At 35.8% G+C, this 26,758-nt stretch overlaps 1 protein-coding gene across 1 annotated transcript in view; it reads right to left on the reverse strand.

The window, feature by feature from the left end:
- Positions 1-443: 443 nt before the first annotated feature.
- Positions 444-26,758, reverse strand: part of ccbe1 (collagen and calcium binding EGF domains 1) — a 65,089-nt gene continuing 38,774 nt past the window's right edge. The window contains exons 4-12 of the mRNA XM_077194001.1: positions 23,931-23,983; positions 22,921-23,055; positions 21,295-21,432; positions 18,573-18,679; positions 15,742-15,850; positions 14,747-14,886; positions 3,769-3,804; positions 2,175-2,210; positions 444-880 (exon numbers count right to left, since the gene is read on the reverse strand). Coding sequence (XP_077050116.1) covers positions 620-880; positions 2,175-2,210; positions 3,769-3,804; positions 14,747-14,886; positions 15,742-15,850; positions 18,573-18,679; positions 21,295-21,432; positions 22,921-23,055; positions 23,931-23,983 — 1,015 coding nt within the window. The 3' untranslated portion in view covers positions 444-619. The remainder of the gene's footprint in view (positions 881-2,174; positions 2,211-3,768; positions 3,805-14,746; positions 14,887-15,741; positions 15,851-18,572; positions 18,680-21,294; positions 21,433-22,920; positions 23,056-23,930; positions 23,984-26,758) is intronic.

Genomic DNA, 26,758 nt, shown 5'->3' on the forward strand with positions numbered 1-26,758 from the left:
TTGAAAACAGTTGTGCTGTTTAACATTTTTGTTAAAACAGTGATATATTTTTTTCACGAATCTTTAATGAATGGAAAAAAGAGCATTTATTTATTTACTGTCACTTTTGACTAATTGAATGTGTTCTTGCTGAATAAAAGTATGATTTTTTTTTCAAACAATAACGGCCCAAAACATACTTGCCCCAAACTTTTGAACAGTTGTGCACTGCATGTTTTATAGTTTTGAAATGCTTAATACTTCAAACAATCCAATAAATTAAACTTCATACCTTTTTGGATTTAACTTCAACTTACAGTGATTAATGTACAAATATATCTTCATAAAAACTATAAGAATTTTTTTAGGGAAATATTTTTAGACCTACAAAGAAATGAACGGTTAAGAAGAATGTCTCCTATTAGTTATTTTGATAGACAAATGACACATTCCAAATGGCCAAATTACAAAAATGTACATCCTTTATGTTATAAAAATAGAGATTTCATACAATGAAATACATTCAGCCTTTTTTTCAGCGAGTATACAGTTAAATAGCAGTCATTCTGTGATATTTACACTACTCATTCTCTCTTTAATCAGTTATTTCTTTCAGTTCTAACTCTGTTCGAGGACAGTCTCAAATTGGCCAATCAGGATTGTTTAAGGTCCGGGGCAATTTCCTCTTTCTGGTGCTCTTCGGGGGGCTCTGGGGTTTGTAGTCTTCTCCGGAGCCGAAGTCCAGAGTTTCCTGGGTATCCCTCCAATTGTCTGGTGCAGACGGGAAGTCCTCTCCTGAGGAGTGCAACGGTCTACTGAACACTTTGTTCTGCAACTCTGCGATGTCGTTACGAATGTCAGCCATCATGAGTAACAGGAAGTCAAAGGATCCTGGCGGGCCCTGAAAACGCAAACACATCATCATCACATGAAATTCCATGTCGCTGGAAGAATTGTCCCAAATCCTCAGTATTAATAGAAATGGGAAGCACTCATGTAAAATACAGATGAGTCACATTGTCAACACACAGACTCTCTTTCTGTAAGTCTAAATTACTGAGTTGTTCCTCCCTTACTGTGGAGCTCAGGCAGATATAATGACAGAACAAATGGTTGATAGATAGAAATACAGAACAAACGATAGACAGATAAAATGACAGAACAAAAGATGGAAATAACGACAGAACAAACGATTGATATAACATCAGACCAAACGATTGATAGACATAACAACTGAACAAATGATTGATGGATAGAAATACAGAACAAACTATAGATAGATATAATGACAGAACAAACGATTGATGGAACAAACGATAGATAGAACAACAAACGAAAAATAGATCGAACAACATAAACGGTAGATCGATATAATGACAGAACAAACCGTTGATAGAATGACAGAAGCGATTGATAGATAAGTCGAGAGAACAAACGATAGATAGAAATACAGAACAAACGTTAGTTAGAACAACAGGACAAACGATAGATGGAACGACAGAATACATTTTAGATAGAATGACAGAACAAACGATAGAAATACAAAACAAACGACAGAACCAACGATTGATAGATATAAATAAAGAACAAATAATAGACAGATAGAACAACGGAACAAACGGTAGATAGAAAGACAAACAATAGATAGAACGACAAATGAAAGATAAATAGAACTAGAAGAGAAATAGATAGATCTATTTTCAGTGATTTCGCATGCATTATTTTAGAATAGCAAAATATTTACGTACATAATTAATTTTAAACGTAACAACAACTACAATACATATTATTAGGGAAAAAATATATTATTTAAATGACAAGGGTATAGAGAACAAAAACATGAGTTGGCTTTGATATAAATGCCACAGATAATTTAAATATATAATAAAATGTATAATACTTTTTTAATACATTATAATCATTCTTTCTACTATTACTATGAGTTGGTATTACTGATGCTAAGCTGCATGGCACCGTTTGCAAGGGTTAGAGATTTTGGCTGTTTTTCAAGAAAAACAAATCTTCTAGACTTGATTTTGTGAATAATCACACTAAGATGTCTGCTTTAGTACTTTGAGAGAAAGAGACAGACAGATGAAAACTGATCAAAGGTGAGAGTGAGAGAAGCTAACACAGACAAATATATTTCAGACATAAGAACCATGAGAGAAAGTGCCATGATAAGAAGTTCTTACTGGAGGTCCGGAAGGGCCGGGAACCCCTTTCTCTCCCTGGAGAAACCAAACAAATATTTGGGTTAGCAGGATTACAGTAAAGAAGCCATGAGAAGTCCAACAGGACAGTTATTGCCCGCTATCTCTCAGTAACATGATCACACGTGAGAAAACAAGCCATCGCTATAGTCAAAATCAAACGTCTCTACTCCATCGTTCAGCATCTCAAACGCCAGCAAATGAATCGCTACACAATACAATTTAACTGCTACATAAAACCAAAAGACAGCGATGGGTTTATTCAACATGACAAACGCTATCTGAGCACTGTTTCTGCGCACCATTTGAAGCTGGTCTATAGCTCATTTGGGTTGAGGTATGGCAGTAGGTACCACACAGACAGACGTTGTGAGATTTTGACCCCTCTGTGGGGATTATGTAGGGTCAGGGTTCACGTAGAGGTAGTAAGCGGCCCAGATGTTTTTAATTTGTGGATACAAAACCAGAAAAACACACTGTACACACATACTATACGCGGATCAACCTTGAACCTCTCTGTGCACATACATGTTGGAAAACAAACAAAATGGAAAAGCATGCTTATATAGCAGTTCACCTAAGGCCTGAGACATACTTGACACACTAGCGGTCAGAAGTTTGGAATAATTTTTTTGTTTTTTTTACAAATGTTTTTGAAAGAAGTCCCTTATGCTCACCAATTAAGGCAAAGCAGAGTAAAACTGTAATATGGTGAAATATTATTATTATTATTATATGTTTATATTATACGCTAATTTGCTGCTCAATATTTTTTTTATTATGATCAATGTTGGAACAGCTGCTTAATATTTTGTGGAAACCTTGATAAATATTTTAGAATGCTTTGATAAATTGATTTAGGTGAACATTTATTTAAAATAATAGAAATCTTTTACAACATTATAAATGTCTTTACTGTCACTTTTGATCCACTTAATGCATCCTTGCTGAATAAAAGTATTAATTTCTTTCTTTTTTTAATATTACTTACCCCAAACTTTTGAATGATGGTGTATTACAGTTGCATTAAACATTTAAATTGTAATAATATTAAACAATATAACTTCTTTTTTTTTTACTAGATTTTTACTATAAATGCAGCCTTAAATGTCAAATCCCCCAAACCTTTAAACAAAGTCTGTAGTTCACAAACTTTGACAGATATATAATAGTATGCAATATGATAAATACGATAATATAACTATGATATCAAAGCTTTTATATAGCATGATTATCTGTGGTGTATTGTGAAATCCCTCATTGTAATTACTCAATAAAAACTCAATATTATGACTAATCATATTTGCCATTTCAAGACCGTAATAATCGTGTTTTGACATTCTGAAATATCTGTAATTTGTCACGCCATCTATGATGTCATATTTGAACATTTTGGCCTTTGGTCATCCACACAAGAGTTTATTTCATTAGTGATTGGTCACCACTGATCTTAAACATCTTTATCCTGTTTTTCCAAATATTTGAATTCTGCACATGGAAAATAGCCCTTGGCTATTTGGCCATGGCTTTGAAAAGTGGTGGATAGAGATAAAGATAGATGGAAAACATACCGTACCTTCATGCCATCTCTCCCTGGAGCCCCGGGAGGACCCTAAACACACAACACATTTTGATTAAACACAAAACCACATACATCTATAAAAAAATGTTTTTCACAAATAGCATATAGTTTCAATTTTTTCAGGAAATGTATAAGGGCATAGAAGATCAAGTCTGCCAAGACCATATACATTAATATTCAATAACACGCTACACCTATTCAGAGAGTTGTCATGATTGAAATATCTAGTTCAGTCCTGAAACTCAAGAGGGTGCAGGCTGATAGATCCTTTACATGGAATCTGCAAGCAATCACACCATTTCCACATAGCAAAAGCCGATTGGCCTCTGCTGATCCTCCAGCCAATGAGATTGCTTGCTCAACATTTAAATAATCTCGTACTGTAAACTTGTACTGCAGCACACTATCAGAGTTCCTCTGAAACCCTCCACCTTCCTTATTGTTTCATTGCTTTTAATAGAATTACTAACATTATTATAACATTTCAAATCAAATAAATAAATGTTTTTGTTTAGTGCTTGATTAGTTTGATTCACATCTAGGTTATCCAGAATGTTTCAGGCATTTTGTGTCGGTGAGTTCTACCAGAAAGACTCGGGAGATATAACAAACAAAGCATTAATTTATTGACAGTCCAGCAAGCAATTATTTATAAAGTTCTTTGGCGTAGGCCCCGTCCGTAGTTCATAATCCGAGGGTAGCGGATCTGCATTTCCTGCCTGAAGACGAAGGCAGGGGCGCAGCCGACCCCCCCGGGAGGTATGGACAGGACCATCCTGGTGGTGGTGGGGAGGATGGAGGTAGTTGTCACGTCAGTATCTGCAAACTCAAACGTGTAGTACCAATCTTTTATACAGAGAGTATAAGGACGTGATTGGATAGTTGTGAAGGTAATAAGTGACGTAGTAATTTAGACTTCCTGGCAGAACTTTATGCTAAAGCTTTCATTTTGTGCAGTTGCAGTTGTGTGTTAGAAAATAACACGTCCATTAGCCCACAGGTTAACGGCAAGACTTTTTAAATCCAAGCCTAAGAGTCTCCGGCTCATTCTGTAACAGGTAAGCCGTTTTGTTTTTGAAAATCAGTTATTTTGTATATGGATGGGTTGTAGTTATTCTGTGCTGTTTTTTGTCAATGTTGTATAACTTAAAGGGGATGTCCAATGCTATTTCATGCATTCTGACTTATTTACACGTTGGATTATCATTCTAAACATGGCCAAAGTTTAAAAAAATATACGAGTTGGATGTATGACGGAGTATTTCTGTTCCAAATACACTCCTTCAGGGTTCGTATAAGTTTTGGAAAGTTTTTTTCGAGTATGGGCCTGTATGACGTCATGAAGGGCGGAATTCCTTGTATCTCCAGAGTGAGAGCAAGAGCTCGCACATCAACGTGCTTCGTTAGGGTTATGGAAGTCATCAGCAGCGCTGCAAGGCACGCTTCCAGGAGCTCGACTGTTTTCAGGAAGAAGCGGTAAAGCTGTATCTGTCTTTTACAGATCTGATAAAATTAAAGACTCCTCGGGAGTATGAAGGATGAAGTACTACTCAATAGATACTCAAAATTAACATGAGATTGGCAGAAACTGTGTGTGTTATGTCCCCTTTAATTCACAATTGATAAAAGTTCACGTCTTTGTTTAGTATTCCTAATTGAACTGCCTACGCCACTGGTATGTCTATTTATGCAGCAGCATATCTTACATGCTCACAGCAGTGAGTCTCTGTGTCAATTAGCAGACGCAACCCATACTTGCTCTGAAGCTACAGCAGCGTAGCAAATCTAGTCCGCCAAAGCAAATACATTAACATATTCAATAAATAAATTCATTAAACTATTGCGAGATTTGTCATCAATGAAATTAATTTATAAAATGAAATATATTTTGTGGCCTCTCAATTACTAAAACTACCAAAATGCAGTATAAAATAGTTTTAGATGGATCATAGCACATCACTTCATGGCATTGTCAAGACTTAAGACAAGCATATATTTGAAAGCCAGGTGCACACTGTGCGATTTTTAATAGTCAATTACGATTGTTGCTTGTCAGACTGTACAAACATGATCCTCGCTGTAAGCCATGTCACACTGTAAGATCTCAGTTGTCATTAATGTCAGACTGTACAACAGTCAAGACGCGTTAAAAACGGACTCACGAAAGAAAAGTTGTCCGGAGTTTTACATCATCAATCAATCTGAGACGTTGGGTGATGTGAGCTGCATTAGCCTACACGTGGGATTGAAATGGTGGCTACAAAGAAATTTCTAACATTTATTTTGGTTATGGCTTGTCTTGAAAAATCGTGGCCAAAATCGCACAGTGTGCACCGCTTAAATTAGATTCCAGAAATTTAATAATGTTATTATTAATAAAAAGTCTTTATCATGCTGTAAAAATACTACTATCAGAATTATCATTTAAATAGACACCAACAAACAAACAATCAAAGGTTTAAAAGTTCATCAGTCTTCATAAAATAGCTTTTTATCCAAACAAACCCATTTGACAGCTAAAGGCCAAAGTAAGGACTTTCTGCCATCCAAGAAATACATAATTAGATTCACCAAATTATAGATTAGATGGATCTGTTCATTCAACTTTATTTTCACTCATCAAATCATGCTTGTCCAGATCTCTAGAGCAGATCTGAGACACATTTGTACCAGAATGGAAAACATGATTCATTGATCTAAAAATACTGCATTGAATTCTGTTTTAATGTGGGTGATTAGAGAGAGCTGGTTCTGGGCCAGCGGCAACATCAACAGTCCTTTAGTAAAGACACAGAATACGTGTTTAAAGATGGAGCGGTTGTGGCAGACAGGGGAGTCTCATGACTACACACATAGGTCTCAGACTTGTATTTATGCACATGCAACACACAACACGATCCTACAGACGCAACTGGCGGCAGCTCCTTAAACAGCCTTTTCCAAGTACATTGTTCCAAATGGCATTACTTCTCATTTATCAAATAAAAAAAAAAGAAACTTTGAACACTCTCAAAATAAATTTATGTTATGAGCTACGACTCCAGAGCATTGAAGGGCTCATGTTTCTACATCCAGGATTCATAAATTATTACACAACTTCAGAAGTATTTTTCTTCATTGACGACTCGCGCTTTAGTGATGTGGTCTAATGCATTAAAAGCAAAAGGTCGACTTTATCGGACGGGGTAACAGCGGCCTCGAGAAGCACATGGGCCAAAGAAAGCAACCCATGTGCAGTAACGCAGTCAGCCTTTTCTCTGTTATTGCCATTATCATTTGTCAACATCCAGAGGTAGGATGAATGTTGTGTTTTGGCATATTGAAAAAAAAAGTACTACGAAAGGCTTGGCACACGACCAGCTTTTTTGGTCCGAAATATATCAATCATCGGTTGAAAGGATGTGTGATCAAATATGAAAAAGGAGGACAGACAAGAACAAAAAAGGAATTTAAAAAAAGGTTGAAAGTGATTCCTGTTACCCGTCTTAGATTCCACCCCACCTGCAAAGACGCCCCCCTTCAGAGAGTTAGAGGTCAGACAGCTGAAGGTCAGGGGGTTTAGGGGACACGTGTTCAAACGCTAGCCCAGGCGGAGGTGACCCAGCTAGGCATGAGCCAATAGTATGACCTGGAGAGCTGAAAATCTGTTGTTTTATTAGAGCTAGACATTTGCAAACTTAAAATTATATCCCTACTTTATTTAAATTCAAAATAAAAGATTGCTTTTTTATTAATGTTAAATAAATATATAAATATTTAATTGATATAATATACATTTTACATTATATATAACAGTAATGTTAAACTTTATATAACATAAATGTATTAATTAGAGGTGGGCATAGATTAATTTTTTTAATCTAGATTAATCTCATTGGAATCTTGGAATTAATCTAGATTAATCTAGATTAAAATGGCTCATTTGAATTCTGCCGAAGGCATTCAGAACATCTGTGCTACCCAAATAATGACTAAAAGTAAGTCTTTGAGAATAGGTCGCCTCGCGAAGGGATGTGAATTTCTGCCAAAAATGCCATTCGACAATAGAGGAGCAAAAGTCGAATATCGGTCAAAAAAATAAATAAAATAAATTAAATCAATAAAAAGCACAATTAAAATGACAGAAAGGGATGCCAATTTCATCTTGAGCGATTTCTCATCAAATAAACTTTATTAATTGAACAAGTAACATGTTTTCGTCGTTTTTTTTAACATAGTAGGCTAATTTGAAGAAGAAGTAGAAATAAGCACGACGTAGCTCCGTTTTTGCATCGCCAAACCAGATGCTCGTTAGATCAAAAAATAATGTCATGTCATATGATTTTATGTGAACCTGCCTTTACCGGCAATAGCCTCCTCCTTTTTAAACAAATTAGTTTCAATAAATGTAAATTATTCGTGTGACTATGCCCCTGCGCAATACACAGACATTACTGCGGGATGGCGGGTGTTCATTTCATAAACTGTACACAATGGTAGCTTATTTATTTTGTAGCCTATAAATTAATGTATATGTCCAACGGATAATGTCATACTTTTTAGTAGTGCTATCGTTGCGTAATAATCTGTTTGGTTGTAAAATGTATAACCCGAATGAAATGAAATCGAATGTATCGTCCTGTGGAATCATTCATTCACAGACAGCTTACGAAGATGTTCAACTAATAAATATCTTCATCGCTGGCAAAAATATGATGCATTTGCAGATTTGCTTTCACTAGACTAAACTGTAGCTCTTGATGTTCTTAAATCTTCTTGTTACGACTCCGTGTCGAGTGTGATTGAACGCGCTTCAGAGTTCAGACGATTCAGTGCGTGAGGAACTGAACAGAACTGATTCCCGAACCGATTTAGACAGATCTGCCAACTTGTTTGATGAAGTCTTTGAACAGAATCGACCCAAAAGAGTGATTCATTTGTAAATTGAGCATCGCTCATGCCCATAAAAAAGATATACACCTTGTGTCCCTGACAGGAAAATACCCTGCTGCGCGATTTGCGCGAAAATATAACGATATTCGAAAAAGCTATTTTATGATCCCAACCCAACTTTGAGAATAGATTAACGGCGATATTTTTTTTATCGCCCGATAAGAGTCTCACGTTAACGCAGCACGTTAACGCCGATAACGGCCCACCACTAGTATTAATTAAAATGAATAATAATTAGTTGAATAAATATATTATTCAATTATATTCATATGAATTCTAATTATATTAATGTTATATATTACTGTCAAAGCGACACTTTAAAAGGTATGAATGTGGTTTTAATTTATTTAAATTAAATTACAATTAAGTATTTATAAATGCAATGTAAATCAAAATATTTATTAAAATATAGTTATATATATATATATATATATATATATATATATATACACACATAAATATTTATTAATAATAAAATCAATACAAACCTAATAAAAAATTACTTCAAAAATATTAAAATAATTAAATAAGAGTAAATGGACAATTTAAGAATGTATTTATACTTTTAATAATTTCAGTTTTTTTCCTTTTGATATCTTGCACAGATATTGTTGCATACATGTGAAAAACAAAAACTAACTGCATATTAAACATCAAATATGCTCAACGCAGAATCTGTGTATAGCAACACAATGGCAACCACTCGCACCATGGTGGCAACTGTATGCATGAGCAATCTTTTTTTTTTAAAGAATATACAATATTGTTGATTTGTACTAATATTTTTTTTAATGTAAATTATGGGATGTTACTGCAAGCAATGTTTTGAAATTGGGACTGTGTATATAATATTTTTAGCAGGATTGATATGACACAGTGATTAACAAGAAAAAAAATGCAATGGTACTTCATGTCAAAGAAAAGTGTATCTTGGCGCGGTATTAAATGTAAACATAGTCGATAATGCCTTAAATGAATGTAAACAGTCAGGACATAAAAACGGGTAAGTGTCAAAATACTGGATCCGGCCATTAGGACTTGCAGTGTAATAGTGTGATAAAGTCACACACAATCCCTTCCATGTAAATTTAAATTAGTCTCAAGCAGGTTCAACAGTGAGAAGCAGGATATTCTGTTGCAATCCAATTGGTTCAAAATCCAACACCGCATACGATGGTAGTCCAAAGCCTTTTTAAATGATTTTAGTGTAAACAAAACAGATCCTTCACCTGCTGATCCAGTTTCATTCTTACAAGGCTGTTGAAACTATTAAGAGCCTCCCGTAAAAGCAAACACGAAGTGGAACTGCATCCAATAAACAAAGAATTCCGTGGCTACAAGAGCTCAAAACTGATTATGTCCCAAATGAGACCAGACATTACAGATTTACTCAGCGTTCATGACCTTAGAGTAAAAATATTTCAACTACAAATGCATCTTAAGTGTATAAAGAAAAAATTCAGTGATATTTCCATGTCAACAACATACCTAATTTCTCAGTAGATCTACAAATATTCGCGGTCATGAACTTAAGACATGGTCTCCAGAGGCTAGATACACACATGCCGCAAAGTGATGATTCGGCTGGAAAGGTTAACATTAGAACGTCTGCTGTGATTCACAGCGCTTGTAATTTAAGTGTGAAAAAGTGTGTGTGTGTGTGTGTGTGTATCTGTGTGAGACCGTCAGTCTGGGGAAGAATGTGTGAAAGAGTAATGAGGGTTAATAGTCTGTAACAGGAAGTGTAAAGCGTGTCACCGTCGATGGCAATCGCAGGTCAGCATGCTGTATCACTATCATGCTGTGTCTAAACTGAAGCTTGGCTCAATAAATATGCAAATGCTAAAGGTGTCAAATGAAGAGTTTAAGGCCACATCCTCACGAAGCCAGAGTTTTCCCTATCCAATGTTTTTTCCCCTCGTTCTAAATTTTTTTTTCCGTAAACACGGCGGCGTCTCAAGAAATATCTGCGTACACACGAAACCACTGAAACCGACTCACACCGATGTAGAATACATGCCAGACCAGTATGAGGCGCTGTAATTCTGACACAGATACACTAAAAACAGAGAAGAAGACCTTGCGTGCGGTATACAATAATATACAGTATGTAATATTAGGCACAGTAGCTTCTTTTTTTTTCTTTTTTACCAAGAACTTTATTGAACAATATGAAAAACCATAAATGGCCAGGTACAAAATAGGGATGAGTCACGATATTCGATTAGTTAGCAGACGCATAAAGCTTGCCACAAAGAACCGGCAAATAGCCTCATCATTAGGCATGTGTCAAATATAGCAAGGAGACATTTTAATTGTTTATTTATAGACTAATGTTTTCTGTGACAATGCTGACTCGCCACCTTCGCAGTATTGTGAAGGTGCATAGAGAGAAATGCGCACTTCATACGGATTATTAGAGTTGTCTTTTTCTTTTCGTTTTGAATTGTTGTTTAAAAGTAGACATTCCAAGCTTAGATATATTTCTGAATTTCTGTTCATTTATGAGACAAGCTCCAGTTCACGTGGGATGCTAGTTATATCGCGTCGGCGCCTCCATGTCCTGATGGCTATTGTCTGCTATATTTGCTTCTTATTTATTAAATCCAGGCAATTGGTTGATGAAACATTGATTAAAATTAAGATACAATTTATACAAAACGAAATTCACTTTAAAGAAAGGCTTTATACAAAACAAAACTTAATGAAGTGGTCAAAACGATGTGTCTCGATATTGCGCATCTCAAGCCTGGTTCACATGAGACGATTTTAAAATTGTCGGCCGAATTTCCAAACCTGAGAGACCCCACACACAATGCAATAAAAAATCATGGGTCTAAACGTTTTGGTCGTACCGTGTGTGGTGCGCAGCCACACGGCAAAATCAACACATCACACACAAATCGATTTGAGTCTGAGCATTCCCAGGTCAGACGGAAAATCTCGCAAAATCCCTTGAGATCAAACGTGACTTCAGAGTAAACAATCATGGCGGACAAAGAGGATGCAGTGGCGATAGTTTGTAGTTTGTTTTAACCGAATCCATCTCCGACGTCCACCAGACTTTCTGGTGCGCCATGCCGTCGGCTGTTTTGATTTTGTTTCCCGGTGCTTCCTCTGCACCTCGTCACCTCGCTTTATGATTGGCAACACGCCACAGTCCACAGGCTGCGTGCTCGTTTGTCCCCGGGGGACATCACACACGAGGAGAAATCGGGCCAAAATAATCCAACATGTTGGATATCCCCAATTTGAGATTGGAGCGGTCCCGACGTCCTTCTGAGCAGAGGAGAGCACTCTTAACACCACACACGGCAGGAATATCTGATCAGATTATTTTACGATAATCGGAGCATCCTTAAAGAAATAAAAGAGGCTCAGTAGCTTCTGAAGCATGAACTCAAGCAAGTAGTCACAGTTGTTGTTGCTGTTAGCCTACTGATTTAGCGTGTCTGACTAGTCAACACGTGGGGTGATGACATCATCGTTTCACAAAATATAAGGCTTGGCCGTACACACGAAAACACAAGGGTGTCGTTTTCAGATTTATCCACCCTGGGACCCGGTTTAAAAAAATAGCGGTTTCAGTCTCCCAAAACGCCGAATCCGTCTGGACGAAACGCCGATCCGATAAAAAAAAATTGTACGTATAGGCTACAGCTAAACGCGTCTCCGTGTGGACAGGGCCTGAGATCAAGTACAACTAGGGTGAGCAGATGAGATTGGCTAAAATTTGGGACGGATGGGGGGAGCGGGGGGTTGGCTACTATGGATACTTCCCCACCCACTTCTCCCGGTACCTGCAGAGAAGTTTTTGCTTTTTAGCGGCGTATTGAGGTTCCGGTACACCAGCCATGTAAACGAAACGAATCAATGAATTAAAATAAACTTATCAATGCAAATCTAAATTCGCGCCTATGGTATCTTTGTAGAACTTAAAAAAAAGAAACAAAAAAGATGCTGCAGCTAATGAGCAGCCAGCAGGTCAATTCCACGGACAGTTTTTAATGTTTTATCATAACTAATAACTAGTAATAACTACAAGATTTTGCTTTAGTATAATTTTCGGGACAATTAGGGCCGGATCGGACAACAGCTTAGATTTCGGGACTGTCCCGAATTTTTTGGGATGTCTGGTCACCCTAAGTAGGCTACAACTAACAATTAAGTTACTCAGCATCTTAGGAATGTAAGTGTAATGTGATGTTTATAATCTTTACACCAGGGGTGTTCAATCCTTCTCCTGGAGGCCTAACTTCCAGCAGAATCGTCTATTATGTTTAAATGCCTGATCGCACATAGTCCAGAGTTCCAGCACTAAAAACATACGTCACATGATTTCAAACACAACAACGCATCTCTATGAACTTCTTCACCCCCTTCTGAAATATCGTACTCGTTAATTTACCATTTTTAGCCAAAGGCTAAAAATGTAACTGTTTGAATGTTGACCACCTTGGCAACTAACTAAAATAAATAAGTTGAAATTTAAGTGCTAAAATTGCTTAAACTATCAGTGAAATATAAAATCAAATAAAAATAAATAAATACTATAATAGTTTATAAATAATTTGGTTACACTTTAGATTAGGGTCCAATTCTCACTATTAACTAACTATTAACTATTATCCTTTGCCTAAATAATCTCCTAATAACTGCTAATTAATAGTTAGTAAGGTAGTTGTTAAGTTTAGGTATTGGGCTGTAAGGGATGTAGAATATGGTCATGCAGAATAAGGCATTAATATGTGCTTTATAAGTACTAATAAATAGCCAATATCCCAGTAATATGCATATTAATAAGGTTAGCATGCACTAGTTAATAGTGAGAATTGGACCCTAAACTAAAGTGTAACGAATAATTCTAAAATAAAACTGATCATATTTCTATATAATATGAATTAATATATCACATACTACTATTACTACGACTACTACTATTAGTACTACTATTATTATTATATTACAGATTATTTCACAAAAAAAAAAAAAAAACTATTTAATGTTATAGTAGGGCTAGAACTAAACCTCAGTTGGAAAATTATGTCCAAGAGAAGGATCGAGCACCACTGATTAAAAAACCTTGAACCTGCTTAAGTACATCCTTTAGCTAGTCATAATAAATGTGGACACCCAACTAGACTGATGTTCAATAATGTAACCCACAGGCCACCCAGATGTCACAAAATGGATGCTGAGCCAAAGCGAGTTATCTTCATAGATGGTGAGGCACAGACAACCGGCAATGGAAAACAACACCATTGCTCTGTGTCCGAAGCAAAACAGACAGAATTAACATACATCAGGATTAAATGGAGCAGTGCAAGACTAGGCTAATTATAATGATTAATATCGATGCAGTAAAATGAACTAGTTCACATTAGTCCTCAAATCAGACACTTTAGGATACTGATTATAGCTGATAGTACATGGTCTGTGAGCTCTCTAGGGCTACGTTCAGACTGTAGGCAAAATTTTTTGCATAACACTGTTAACAGCACAAACCACATGGAATCTGATCTTTTCGATTCTGATTTGAGCCACTTCCATACGTGGTCCTAAACCAGACACAAGTCTGATGTTTTGAGTGCGACCCTAGTCTGAACAGTCACATCGGAATTCATGCAACTTTTACGTCACTCTAGATCAACATTCGTCACAATTCTGCACTGCTGATTTTTCATACCAGTTGTTGTTTATAATAATAATAATAATAATAATTTCTTACAATTATATAGCGCTTTTCTAGGAACTAAAAGCGCTTTACATATGGAAGGGGAAATCTCCTCAACCACCACCAAAGAGCAGCATCCACCTGGATGATGTGACTGCAGCCATACTGTGCCAGAATGCCCACCACACACCAGCTTACTGCTCTACTTACTAGACTCCACCAAAAAGCCAATGAAACTTAGTCAGTGGAAGGACAGTGAGGTGTTATACTCCTAAGTTCTCTATACAGCTCTATACAATCAAAACTTGAGGAAAACTGGAAAACTTTGCTTTCTTTCTTTGGTTACTTAGGAGGATTGATACGTACCATTGGGCCACGTCGTCCCTGTTTAATATGAGACAGGTCTGGTGAGGGCCCAATGGGCCCCATGTCTCCTCTGGGACCTGGCAAACCTGGTGGCCCCATTTGTCCTGGGGGGCCAGGGAAACCTTTGGGTCCTGGGCTCCCTGAGAGGAACATAAGAAGTGACAGTTTAAAGAAGTAAGGCATTATGCAAAATGTAGAAATTACATTAATAGAGAAAATAAACACTAAATAACTGTCACCCCCCCTTTTTGAGCATAAACTTAAATGTTTGTAATAAGTGGATGCTTTGGAATAAAGACCTGAGTTTGGTCTATCTTTAAAAAAAAAGACACGCAGCAGATTATTAAAAATTAAAGAGCATGTAAATGTTATAGAAGTTCAAATTTACTGTAAAGCAAATGTACTGTACTAAACATTTTTTTATTTTATGCAAAATATTTGTTACAATCAAGTTTTCTATAAAATTGCTATAAAATCAAAGCCATATGTCTAACTAAGTTGTGTACCAAATTTTAAGTTGATATCACAAAAATGTATTTATACCAAAACTAGCCACCAGGTGACACCTACATGCCATTTAATTTTTTATGCATTCTCCTGTAACATATTAACAAATTTCTTTCACAATATCACTTCTATCACAAAACAGTCACCAAATATGGAACATTTAGTCTCAGACCTTTGCAATGATATGTGTTAAGTCAAGATTAAAAAAGGTGATTATAAAATAGGTAAAATAAATTTTATAATATGAAACATGACACCGTCTAGAGGAAGGAGCCCGCTAAAAGGGATTAAAGTACCGCTTTCATGCTAATGCAATGTCCAATTTAAAAATGGTTTTCACAGGATGAATTCTGAGTGTATACACTTTCGAATGATACCTAATTTATGATGATTACTAAAATAAATAATAGGAAAAAAGTTGACAAAAAATAGCGGCAAGCATCCCGCAAGCAGGACGGTTACAGTTAAGGAAAGTTAACAAAGCTCACCTGAAGGCCCAGGTGTCCCTGGAGGTCCAGGTAAAAACGAGTGTGTCATCATCATCTTTTCATTGGTCATCTGCTTATTGACCTCTGTGTTGCTTGGCATCAAGGTAATCTAAGGAAAGGAGAGTTCATCCAGGGTCTTGCTGTTTCTTGAATTACAGGACTAGATAAGACTGAACAGAATCACGACATGCACTAGCTTTTTGGTTCTAAAGCTCAACAGAACCAAAAATGCAAGACCTGCAGTTATTTTACAGAAAAGAAACCCATAAATGACAATAGAAGTTATTATTTGCTCTCTCTCATGCTGATCCAAACCCAAAATGTGGTTATTTCTTTTCTGCAAAAAAACAAACAAACTTGTTTAAAAAAATAAATGAATGAATGAGTGATATAGATAACAAGCCATATGGACTACTTTTGTTTATATTGTATGATGATGCCACTATGAATGAACTACATTAAGTTTATTCAGCAATATGACGGAGAGTAAATTCGTTAGAACAATTTCTTCAAGCATATGTTTAAGGATGTTACGGTCACCTGATAGCAATTACAGTACAAAAATTCGGAAACTACAATTTTTCATGTGTTTGAAAGTAGTCTCTTCTGCTCACCAAGGCTGCATTTATTTGATAAAAATAAAGTAAAAACAGTAATATTGTGAAATATTATTACAATTTGAAATAATTGTTTTCTATTTGAAAATATTTTAAAATGTCATTTATTCCCGTTATGCAAATCAGAATTTTCAGCATCATTAGTCTTCAGTGTCACATGATCCTTCAGAAATAATTCTAATATGCTGATTTGCTGCTCAAGAAACATTTCTTATTATTATAATCTGCTTAAATTTTTTTTGCGGAAACAATGATACCATTCAAACATTAAGATTAAAAAGAGAGAGAAAAATTAATACTTTTAGTCAATCTTTTATTCATTCAAGGATACAGTAAATTGACCATAAGTGTCAGTGAAGACAATTATAATGTTACAAAAGGTTTATATTTAATAAATGCTTGAATAAATGTAATAAATGCAAATACTGTTAATTGAACTTTCTATTCATACAAGAGTCCTAAAAAAAGTATCACCATTTCCACAAAAATTTTTATTACAATATTACTGTTTTTACTGTATTTTGAATGAAATGCTTGGTGAGCATAAGAGACTTCTTTCAAAAACATTAAAAAAATGTAATGTTTCCAAACCTATGACAGGTCCTGTACATTATCTGACAGGAGGGAGTGGCTAAAATATGTGATATTATAACGTATATATGAGAATTATAATTGAAACCAAAGTAACATGAGCATGTAATCTGATCTATAAACTGTAACATCTGTGTACATGCCATTTACAAAAACAGGAAATCCCTGAATAATTCAGGTTGGTGCATGGACTGAGATCAGTGCCTGTCTTTTACAAGCGTTCTTTGTGGAGTATTTCACTTCAAAGAACTAAAAGTATCCATTACCTGCTAACCTCTGAGCTCTGGACATCAGTACTCACACACACGCACAGACCTTTGAGGTCTCGCCACACACAGCAGATATAGCCCTAGGCCAAGCGCATAAATCTGCGCAAGTGTCTGTGTCCAGCCCTTTGCAAGCAATTTAAATCTCATTTGTCATTGTTTCTGGTTTTGATTTGTGTCGGGTTCCTCGGACTGCACATATTTCAATTCTGAGTGCCAATATCAACCACTTATGATGCCGCGAGAGATCAGCAGAATTATGTGCCGTGAAGAATAGTGCTTTTAGCAAAAAAAGATCTGTAGTTGAACCAAAACACTACTTTTCTGATTCAAAGCCAGGTAAATATTGCAGACTGCTGCCTAAATAGTCAGCTACCTCCTAAAGCACCATCCTAACCGTCATATAACCTCATAAATTTGGTAATCACACAATATTCTAAAGAGGAAAAAGTACATTTTGACAGTTTGACTTCAAATATATTTTAATGATACTGTTCAGTATTGAATTACACACCGATCACAAACTTTTAAATGGTAGTGTAAGATTTTTTTAATTTTTAATCTTGAAAGAAGTCTTTTTTGCTCACCTAGGCTGCATTTATTTAATCAAAAATACAATATTAGCAGTAATATTGTGAAATATCTTTCAATTTAAAATAAATGTTTTCTTTTTTTATATATTTTAAAATATAATTTATTACTGTGATGGCAAAGCTGAATTTTCAGCATCATTACTTCAGTCTTCAGTGTCACATGATCCTTCAGAAATCATTCTTAAATGCTGATTTGCTGCTCAAAAAACATTTCTTATAATTATCAATGTTGATAACAGTTATAAAAAAAAGATATACTTTTTTTACATCCCCTTCTCATAGAACTAAACCTTTTGCCTCACTCTTACCAGTTCACCACGTTTTTTACTCTCTCAGTCTCTCCCTCACAGTCTTTTGGACCACACACACAAGAGCTATATATCAAGCTGTGACCATGAGGGTGCTGAGTAGATTTGTTGACAGTCTCGCTCTGACTGCAGAACACTGACTCTGTGCCCTCAGCCCGTCTAAACCGCATCACTGCCTTCAACATGGTTTACTAGCCTGCAGCAAGGACAGACATAAGTCCCACTACCAGATCGCTCAGCCATTTGGGCCATGTTTTAGCACTTTTTATTTCGCCTATAAAGTCGCCAACACATCCCTGAAGACCTGTATAACCTGACTCTGACTTGCTCGTGAAATGTTGGCAGGTAGGTTCTCGTTGGGTCGGCTTAAGTCTACGGATTAGGACATGCATATAAAAAGAAATCTGCTGCTTGTTTTAATGAATAAGCCCTGCAGGTGAAACTGGAATAGTGTACCTTCTGTTTGAGTTGGAGAACAGTCATCTTCATCTGATGGAAGTCTTCACATGTGGCCGAACACGTTCCCTCTTTCATGACATTGTCTGACTTCTCAAACAGCGGAGCTGAAAAGAGACAACATGCATGTGGAATTTAAGAAAGGTTGTTGGACAAAACCAAAATAAATTGAAGCTCAGTGAAAAGAATCCATCCATGATGGCAGACGAGTTGAGGGAACTGTTGATTATCAATACACATATTTCATGAAATAAAAAAGTTCTCAATGGAAGCAATTCAAACTCATAAAAAAAGTAAAATTTTACCCATTTTTTTGTGTATGTATTTTTATGCTTAGAGCTTTGCACCATTAGCTTAGCAATTTGCGAACACCAAATTTTAATGAAATCAACTGTCAAGCCTTGTGAAAAAGAAGTAGACTTAAGCATTCTTTCGAAAAAAGGAGTACTTATGTAAATAATCTACTTCAAAAGAATATACTAGTGCAAACTGAATGTGACTGTTTTCGGACACTTATTGCATGTTAAAAATTAAGTTAAAATGTATTAGTTTACATTTACAGTATATTAAATGCAATTAGTGCTTTTAAGATGCACTTAAGCAGGCATTTATATGTAAATTCATAATTACTTCTATTGTCTTTGGAATATGGTAAAAGTGTAATGCCGATTGTGCTGAAAAGCTTTTATGGTAAACTAAAATATGCTTTAATGTAATTTCTATTGAATATTGTCTATTTGTAATTATTATATTTGTATATTATATTTATATAAGTTACAATTTAGTACATTTAAAATTTATGTATATAATCAAGTACTTTACATGTGCTTTTATATGTTAGTCAACACATTAAAATAAGTGTACTTCTTTAAAGCATGGCAACAGATTATAAAAGCAATGATTTAAAATGTACTTTAAAGTAAAACTATTAATTTTACATTATAAAAGTGCTTACTGTAAGTGTGTTATGAAACAGTCAAGAAACACTACTCTAAGTAAGTATACTTAAGTGGGCTTTTATTTTTTTCTATTATATTAAAATAAAATAAAATAACTTTTACAGTTACAGCGCATTAAAAGTTTTTTGCATATTCATAGAACCACGTATACTAAATGAGGCAAGGGTGTAGAGTTACAATCAAGCTATTTTAAGGCATGAAGATTTTTTTTTTCATGGAAAAAAACATTTAAATATGTCAGTTTGGTGATCAAAGATGAGTTTTAAGGGATACAAATATTGACTACAGACGAACTTTAAGTCTTATTCAAGGTCATAATAGAGGCTCACTCTGTACAGGCATCATCAGAATTGTACTAGCTCAGGACATTCCTGCCTAAATTCAGCTGAGTTATATCACAATCTCCAACAGCTTAGTTTGACTGATAGCTGATAACCTCATCTGATCCACACACTGTAATCTCAGTGTTCTGGAATTCTCAGAATTCTTTTTTGTACATCTGGGTTGTTGCATCCTTGAATGCCCCAAAAGGTCATCTCGTTTTGCACTCAAACTGACCCAAAAGAGAGGAAACAGCACACAGGAAACTCTGACAGACTGACACGCTCCACAAGAAAGCCAAAAAGATAGATGGACAGAGGAGAGGAGAAGAGGAAGTGATTGATGCTAATGCTAACCGCTAGCTGGTGTCCAAAGTCATTAACCGCAATGGGTCAGTGGACTTCCTGCAGGGAGGCAGGAAGCAATGTCTTATAAATATGTCAAAGCAGAAGAGGCTGCAGAATGGATTTTTTTGTAAATAGTGAGGTGATTAAGAGTTAAGCCATATCTGACATGCACTTATGATGTTCTTGGTATGCAACCAAAGCCAGGAACAAGGAACATGTACACATGCAAAGTTCCAATTCCATGACATTATTCAGATACAAAGGAAACTTAAAATTTAGCATCCACCCTTTCCACTTGGCTTATTTTCTTCAAATCTCTGCTTGCATTTGCATTGCTACAATCAGACCTTAAAGTTTAATGATGCATCCATGACCAGTCAGAGCATTTTGACTGCCCTCAATCCTTTCCACACCTGTGTGATAGAGAGATCTGTGCATGGATTGTCAGGCCCAGACAGGAAAACGAATATCTCTGGTTTTCCTTGTTCTATTTAAAACCTCACACAGCAGCGATTCGTCTTTTCCGTGCTCCATTTCTGTTGTTTGTTGGAAATGCATTGGCGAATCAGAGCAGAACTGTGAGATTTGCAAAAGCAGCTTCCAACAGGAAAGTGGTTCTCAAACTGAACAAAAATCGCACAGAAAAACTTTGGAAATGAACTACAATCCCACAAAGTATGGCAAATCCTCCAATCAAATTAACCAAGATGATTCAACATAAAACTACTAACAATAACAATAACTTAAAAATAAGCATACAGATATGTTAAATTCAAAGGTTATCAGAAAATTATTTGACTGCCAAGTTGATTTATCTTTACAAACGAACAAGAACTTCTCTAGACCTTGCTTCAGGATTACAGGTCGTGAAGTACTTAATTTGGGCAATTAATCATTTTTATCAAGGAGGGGGTCTGTACAAGTATACAGTGAGGGCCATTAATGAATTTAACAAATGGGTCCAAAACAAGTGTGACAAACACAAAAGTACAGAAGAAAAGTAGAAAAACTAATTCCAAAAGAGAGAGCAAGGAAACTAATAGAATAAAGATCTTTGTTGAGAAATACAACCAAAGATCCAGAGCACACACTCACCTCTCTCGCCCTTGGTGCATGTTTTCCCATCATCCTCTAAGTAGAAGCCCCTCTCGCACTCACACTGGTAGCTGCCGGGGGTGTTCACACAGATCTGTGAGCACACCGTCTCGTTATTGTTGGCACATTCATCAATGTCTGACGCAAGAACAGAGAGTGAAAGTGTGAGGGATGGAAAGTTGGCAAAGCGCAAAAGACGTGTATTTGCTAATACAGAGCGCTTCTGTGATATCAGCCCATTCTGTGATATTGACTCCCATCAAATCAACACTTCAGCAGTCTGGGAGGTCGGACCCTTTAAGAAACACTCACGCTGATATTAAAGAAACATTGAGAAATCAAGCCCCATAAACTAAAAACAACTTATAGAGGGTACTAACATCTTCATACGGTTAAATATATGATCAAACAAGTACAAATTCAAAACATCTTAATCCAATTACAAGTTTAAAGTCTTCTTTTGAAAAACAAATTTTACAGCAGCAAAGAAAAGGTTCTTTATAGAACTTGAAATTGATCGTTCATATCACAGGATCACAATTATGTTTTAATTAATTTTTAATTGTAATTAAATGTTATGAATGAAATGGCAAGTAACATACTTCACTAGAAAAAAAAAATCAATAACTCTAGGGTTCTATATAGAACCCCAATTGAACCTTTTTTTTCTAAGAGTGTGATATTAGGGTTCATGGGTGTCAAAATAAATTAAAATGACAAACCTTTAGAATTTTTTAAAGATGCCCTATTGTTATAATTATTCATTTATTACAATTTTACAGTTTAAGAATATATAAAAATAAAATAAAAATGAAATGGGTACATGTATATTAGAGTCTCAAAACCATATAAAAGGAACAGGAACACATGCAAATGCAAAGTTTAATGAGAAATTTTAATGGTAAAAATATAATAAAAATTAATAATAATTTATAAACAGCGTGTCCACAAACCCTCTTTTGGCGTTTAAAAACTACTTTCAGGATATACTAAAGACACGCAGTGAAAAATGAGTGCTGAAAAGCTGTGGACAGGGTTATTTTTGCAGCTGACCTTATTGCAGATGCATTTGTAGGAGTTTCCCTTTCAGATGCAACATTTATGGAAGGAGAATATTTAAATGAATCATGCGAGGTGATTTACTAAGGCTTGCTCTACTTAACTTACTGGTATTAGCGCCATTATTTACCGCCCCCAAAAAAGCATGTCTTAAACCAGACTTCAATTTGTGTTGCTCTTGGTAGATTGCATTGGTCATTATGGAAATGCTCCGGTTGCATTTGTGTTCGTTAATTTGCTCGTTGTCAGTAGATCATGCGCTAAACTTTCCACTAACATCTGCACTTTTTTGGAACTTTTTTCTCACGCTAATGCGCCCTGTTTAGTAAACCTGGCCCTAAAATGGGAGTATGTACATTAGTCTCAATAAAAATAAAAAATAAATGAAAGTTTTTTTTCTTGTTTATGATTGATGCATTTACAAATTTGCAGCATTTGCACTGTAAAATCTGTGAATTGTTCTCTGGAACATTTCAATTATTACCAAACTCTACCACTCTCTGTATTTGAATATTCTCTAAGTACACTTTTATCAATATATTAATTTAAATAAGAGTAAAATCTTACCCAGGCAGTACGGCTTCTCACGGTTTCTATGTCGTTCCCGGTCATAGCGGTACCCAGAGTAACAGGTGCACACCACACGGCCAAAATGATCGGTACACTGCTGTTCACATGGAGCGCCGGCACACACATCATAGTCTGTATATACAAACACACCCACAAACAAACAAATAAATATAAACACAGCAAGAGAGGAAAGCACATGATTACAAACATAAATCCTATAAAACAAAAACACAATATCGCTGTAATTTCCGAAATCATATGCAAATGTGCTACTTCAAATCTTTTCCCTTCAGAATTTTAACTAGTAGAGGTCTAGGAAGCCAGTACTGCAAGTTCCAGCCCAAGAATTCTCGCATCTTTTCCTTATTCCACGATTTATCCTGGAAGAGCCAAATCCATCTCAGTCACAGCATGAAGTGCTGTGTGAGTCAGGGAAATGTGTGTCCATTCTCAACCGGTACTTTATGTGTTTCTCATCAGTGGAGAGGGGGCAGGTGAGGACACCAGAGAACATAAACAGCATAAAAAAAAGAAAAAATACTTTAAAAACAAGCTCTAGACTGTCTCAAAGGGCCGTTTCAGAGACCAATATACACCCTCTCAATGTGGCAGGGCGAACCGCAGAACGAAGACAATTTAATTGCATGCTTTTATTTGACAGTTACGAGTAAAAACTTGTTAGTGGTTTGAACCCCTCAACCAAAGATCGAGAAGTACATTACTGTATTCATAAGCTAATATACAGACCTGTTCCCACTATAAAAATACACACGAGGTAATCAAGATATCGTTACTGGTTGGGAAACTCTGCCAAGATCTTTAAGGTGTGCTGGAAATGTTAAAACAACATTAAAAGCACCCGCTGAGTTATGTCCAAAAGGAATGATTTTGTTTAGAACCCTAATGGGAGACGAGGGAAAACCCGTCCAGAAATATCAGAGCAAATTCAACCCAGAGGAGTCTAGTGTGGGTAGAGAGAGAGAGAGAGAGAGGGAAAGAGGTCTTACCTTCTGGAATACACTGGCCCAGTACAAACTTAAATCCTTCACAGCACTTCTTTCTGAAAGAGAGAAGAAATGACAGAGAAAATGTTAAATTTTCTTTAAAGTATGATTAAGGCTTACCCTTGACGCTAGGGCGATGTGTATGGTTGCCAGGATGATGCTACACTACTGTTCAAAAGTTTAGGGTTAGTAAGATTGTTTTTTAAGAATGACATTTAGGGCCAGACTTACTAAACAGGGCAAATTAGTGTGAGAGCGCAATTCCAAAAAAGCACAGATGTTAGTGGAAAGTTCAGCACGTGATCTACTGACGACATAAATTAAAGAACACAAATGCAGCCGAAGCATTTCCATAATGACTAACGCAATCTACCAAGAGCAGCGCAAATTAGTGTCTGGTTAAAGACATGTTTTATGTGGTAGTGATTAATATGGACTATGCTTTTACTATCATTAAAAAAATCCCTACCACATGCATCATCTTCTGCCTATTTTTCTAAAATGCTTCAACAGTGCTGCTCTGTCATCAACATGTTAAGCCCACCCTGACTTTTTTAATCATAGTTAGGACATGCAGAGCAAATTAACATTTTCTAGTGGCGTGTCTAAATTAGTAGGCTTAGCTACTTTATAACATTTTCTAATATTTCCCAATTTTAAATATTTTGACAATACACTCGAATTCAGTATCTTTTAAAACTTTATTCCCCCATAACTAGTGATGGAGACGAGACCGCCTATGCCGAGTCCGAATCAAGACCGAGACTTTGAAGGGTCGAGTTCGAGTCAAGACCGAGTCTTTAAAGGAACAAGTCCGAGACGAGTCCGAGAAAGCAGAAATCGGTCTACATACTACATCACTATTATTTGGGCAGTAAATTGTGCAAATACCAGTAAATTGACTAGTGCAAACCATAGTTAATCACCTTGTATGATTAATTTAAATACTGCATCTGAAAGGGAAACTCCTACAAATGCATCTGCAATAAGGTCAGCCGAAACAATAACCATGTCCATGCCTTTTTGAGCCATAGTTTTCCACTTTATCGCCAAAAGATGGTTTGCGTTGGTGCAAGCTGTTAGTAAATCTGGCCCAAGAAAGTTACAAAATATTTCTATTTCTAATTAATATTGTTCTTTTGAACTTTCCATTCATTAATGAATCCTGAAAAATGTATCACCGTTTCCACAACAACATTAAGCAGCAAAACTGTTTTCAACATTGACAATAAGGCCCTGTTTTTGAGAATGTTTTGGTCGATCGGATCACAATCAGATGAGGCTGACAAATACCCGTTTACCCCTGGTGTTTTAATCTCTTTTGTTCACTTTCAACCTATCCTGAAGTCTCAGAAATGTTGTTTCTAAATGCTCAAATTATGACCTAAAAAAAAATTGAATTTTTCAGGCTGGACCAGCCAATGCGCATGTACAGTCATAAGTGCGCATCTCTGAACACTGTTTCAGTAGCAACCAGAGCTTCTAACAGCAGCTGAAATAATGACTTTGCCAATTGACGATTGGCTCTTTTATTTAGAAGGCGGAACTTATTCCTCCATATTTTTGAGTAGTACTTTCTCCCATTCATAATAATACTAGTGCACCGTCTTTGTAAATCCAAAGTCTTGCTGGGACGGGTCAAACACATGAGTTTAATACTCAAAGTTATGGTTTTATTCAACTTAATAGATGAGAAATAACAATAACTTCAAGCCAGAACAGAGTTTAAAATCCAGTCTGAAACAAAAGTGTGCAAATGTGTCTGTTTTTATGATTTTCCTAATCTGATTTAATGTGATATCCATGCCCACAATACGAGACAGACAAACAAAAGATTAGAAGGAAAAATTTAGTTTTTTCTGGACAATGATGGAAAACTCAGACAATAAAATTCCCCCCAACCTTTTTCCTCTCTAAGTGGTTATTGTGGAGAAGTTCCATTTTCGGAATGACAAGGGAACAACTCATAAGCACTAACAGAAATGATTCAGTTCCAGACTATGCTACAATGATTCCCAAATGTTTCAATGCTCAAAAAATGAAAAAAATAAATAAATAAATAAAATCAAAAATACAACAGGGGGGAAATGGAATTTGAATATTAAGTAATGGCAATAATCCTTTCCAACCGTATTACTCACAAATTTTGTGGAACTGTTTAGTCTAGTCTGCCAGAGTAAGCTCTGTTGGTCTATGCTGGAAGCAAACTGATCAAAAATGTTTAAATAGTGCATATTAAAAAGGATATCAGCATGGTAAAAATTTTAATGCACTAGTTTACAAGTTAATAAGAACAAAAACAGCTAATATATTTCCACACAATCACTTTTACAGCCGCATACAGAGTACGAGGTCTGAGCTGAGCTACAAGCTAGTATGGTTTGAATCATGGGAGCTGTTCAGGTGGTCTGATTCACACAGAAAAAACTTTATTGTTTGTTTGATGTTCAAGATTAAATATTGGGAACCACAATCTCTCTCTCACACACAAACTAATATTAAACCCAAACCCTAAACCCAAACCCTAATAATAAATACACATAATAACATACTTCAGCTACATGAAACCATATGATATTCCTTAATGGAAATGACATTACAAAATGTGATTATTTAATATTTTAAATGAGAAGAGGAGAAATAACAGATCATTATTAAAAAATCAGTACCCACAACTTGGCACTGAACTTAATAGACTTGAAACACAGACTACATTAGCTTGTTTTCAGACAAAACTTGCAGTCTTTTTCCACATCACACCATTTTTTTCTGCCGCATGTTGCCCAGAACTAATGTGTGTCTTTGGAGTCCCCTCCAAGATAAAGAATTTT

The sequence above is a fragment of the Siphateles boraxobius genome, unplaced genomic scaffold, assembly GCF_051911475.1.
Source record: "Siphateles boraxobius isolate OS27281-9 unplaced genomic scaffold, OSU_SipBor_1 11, whole genome shotgun sequence".
Taxonomy (NCBI): domain Eukaryota; kingdom Metazoa; phylum Chordata; class Actinopteri; order Cypriniformes; family Leuciscidae; genus Siphateles; species Siphateles boraxobius.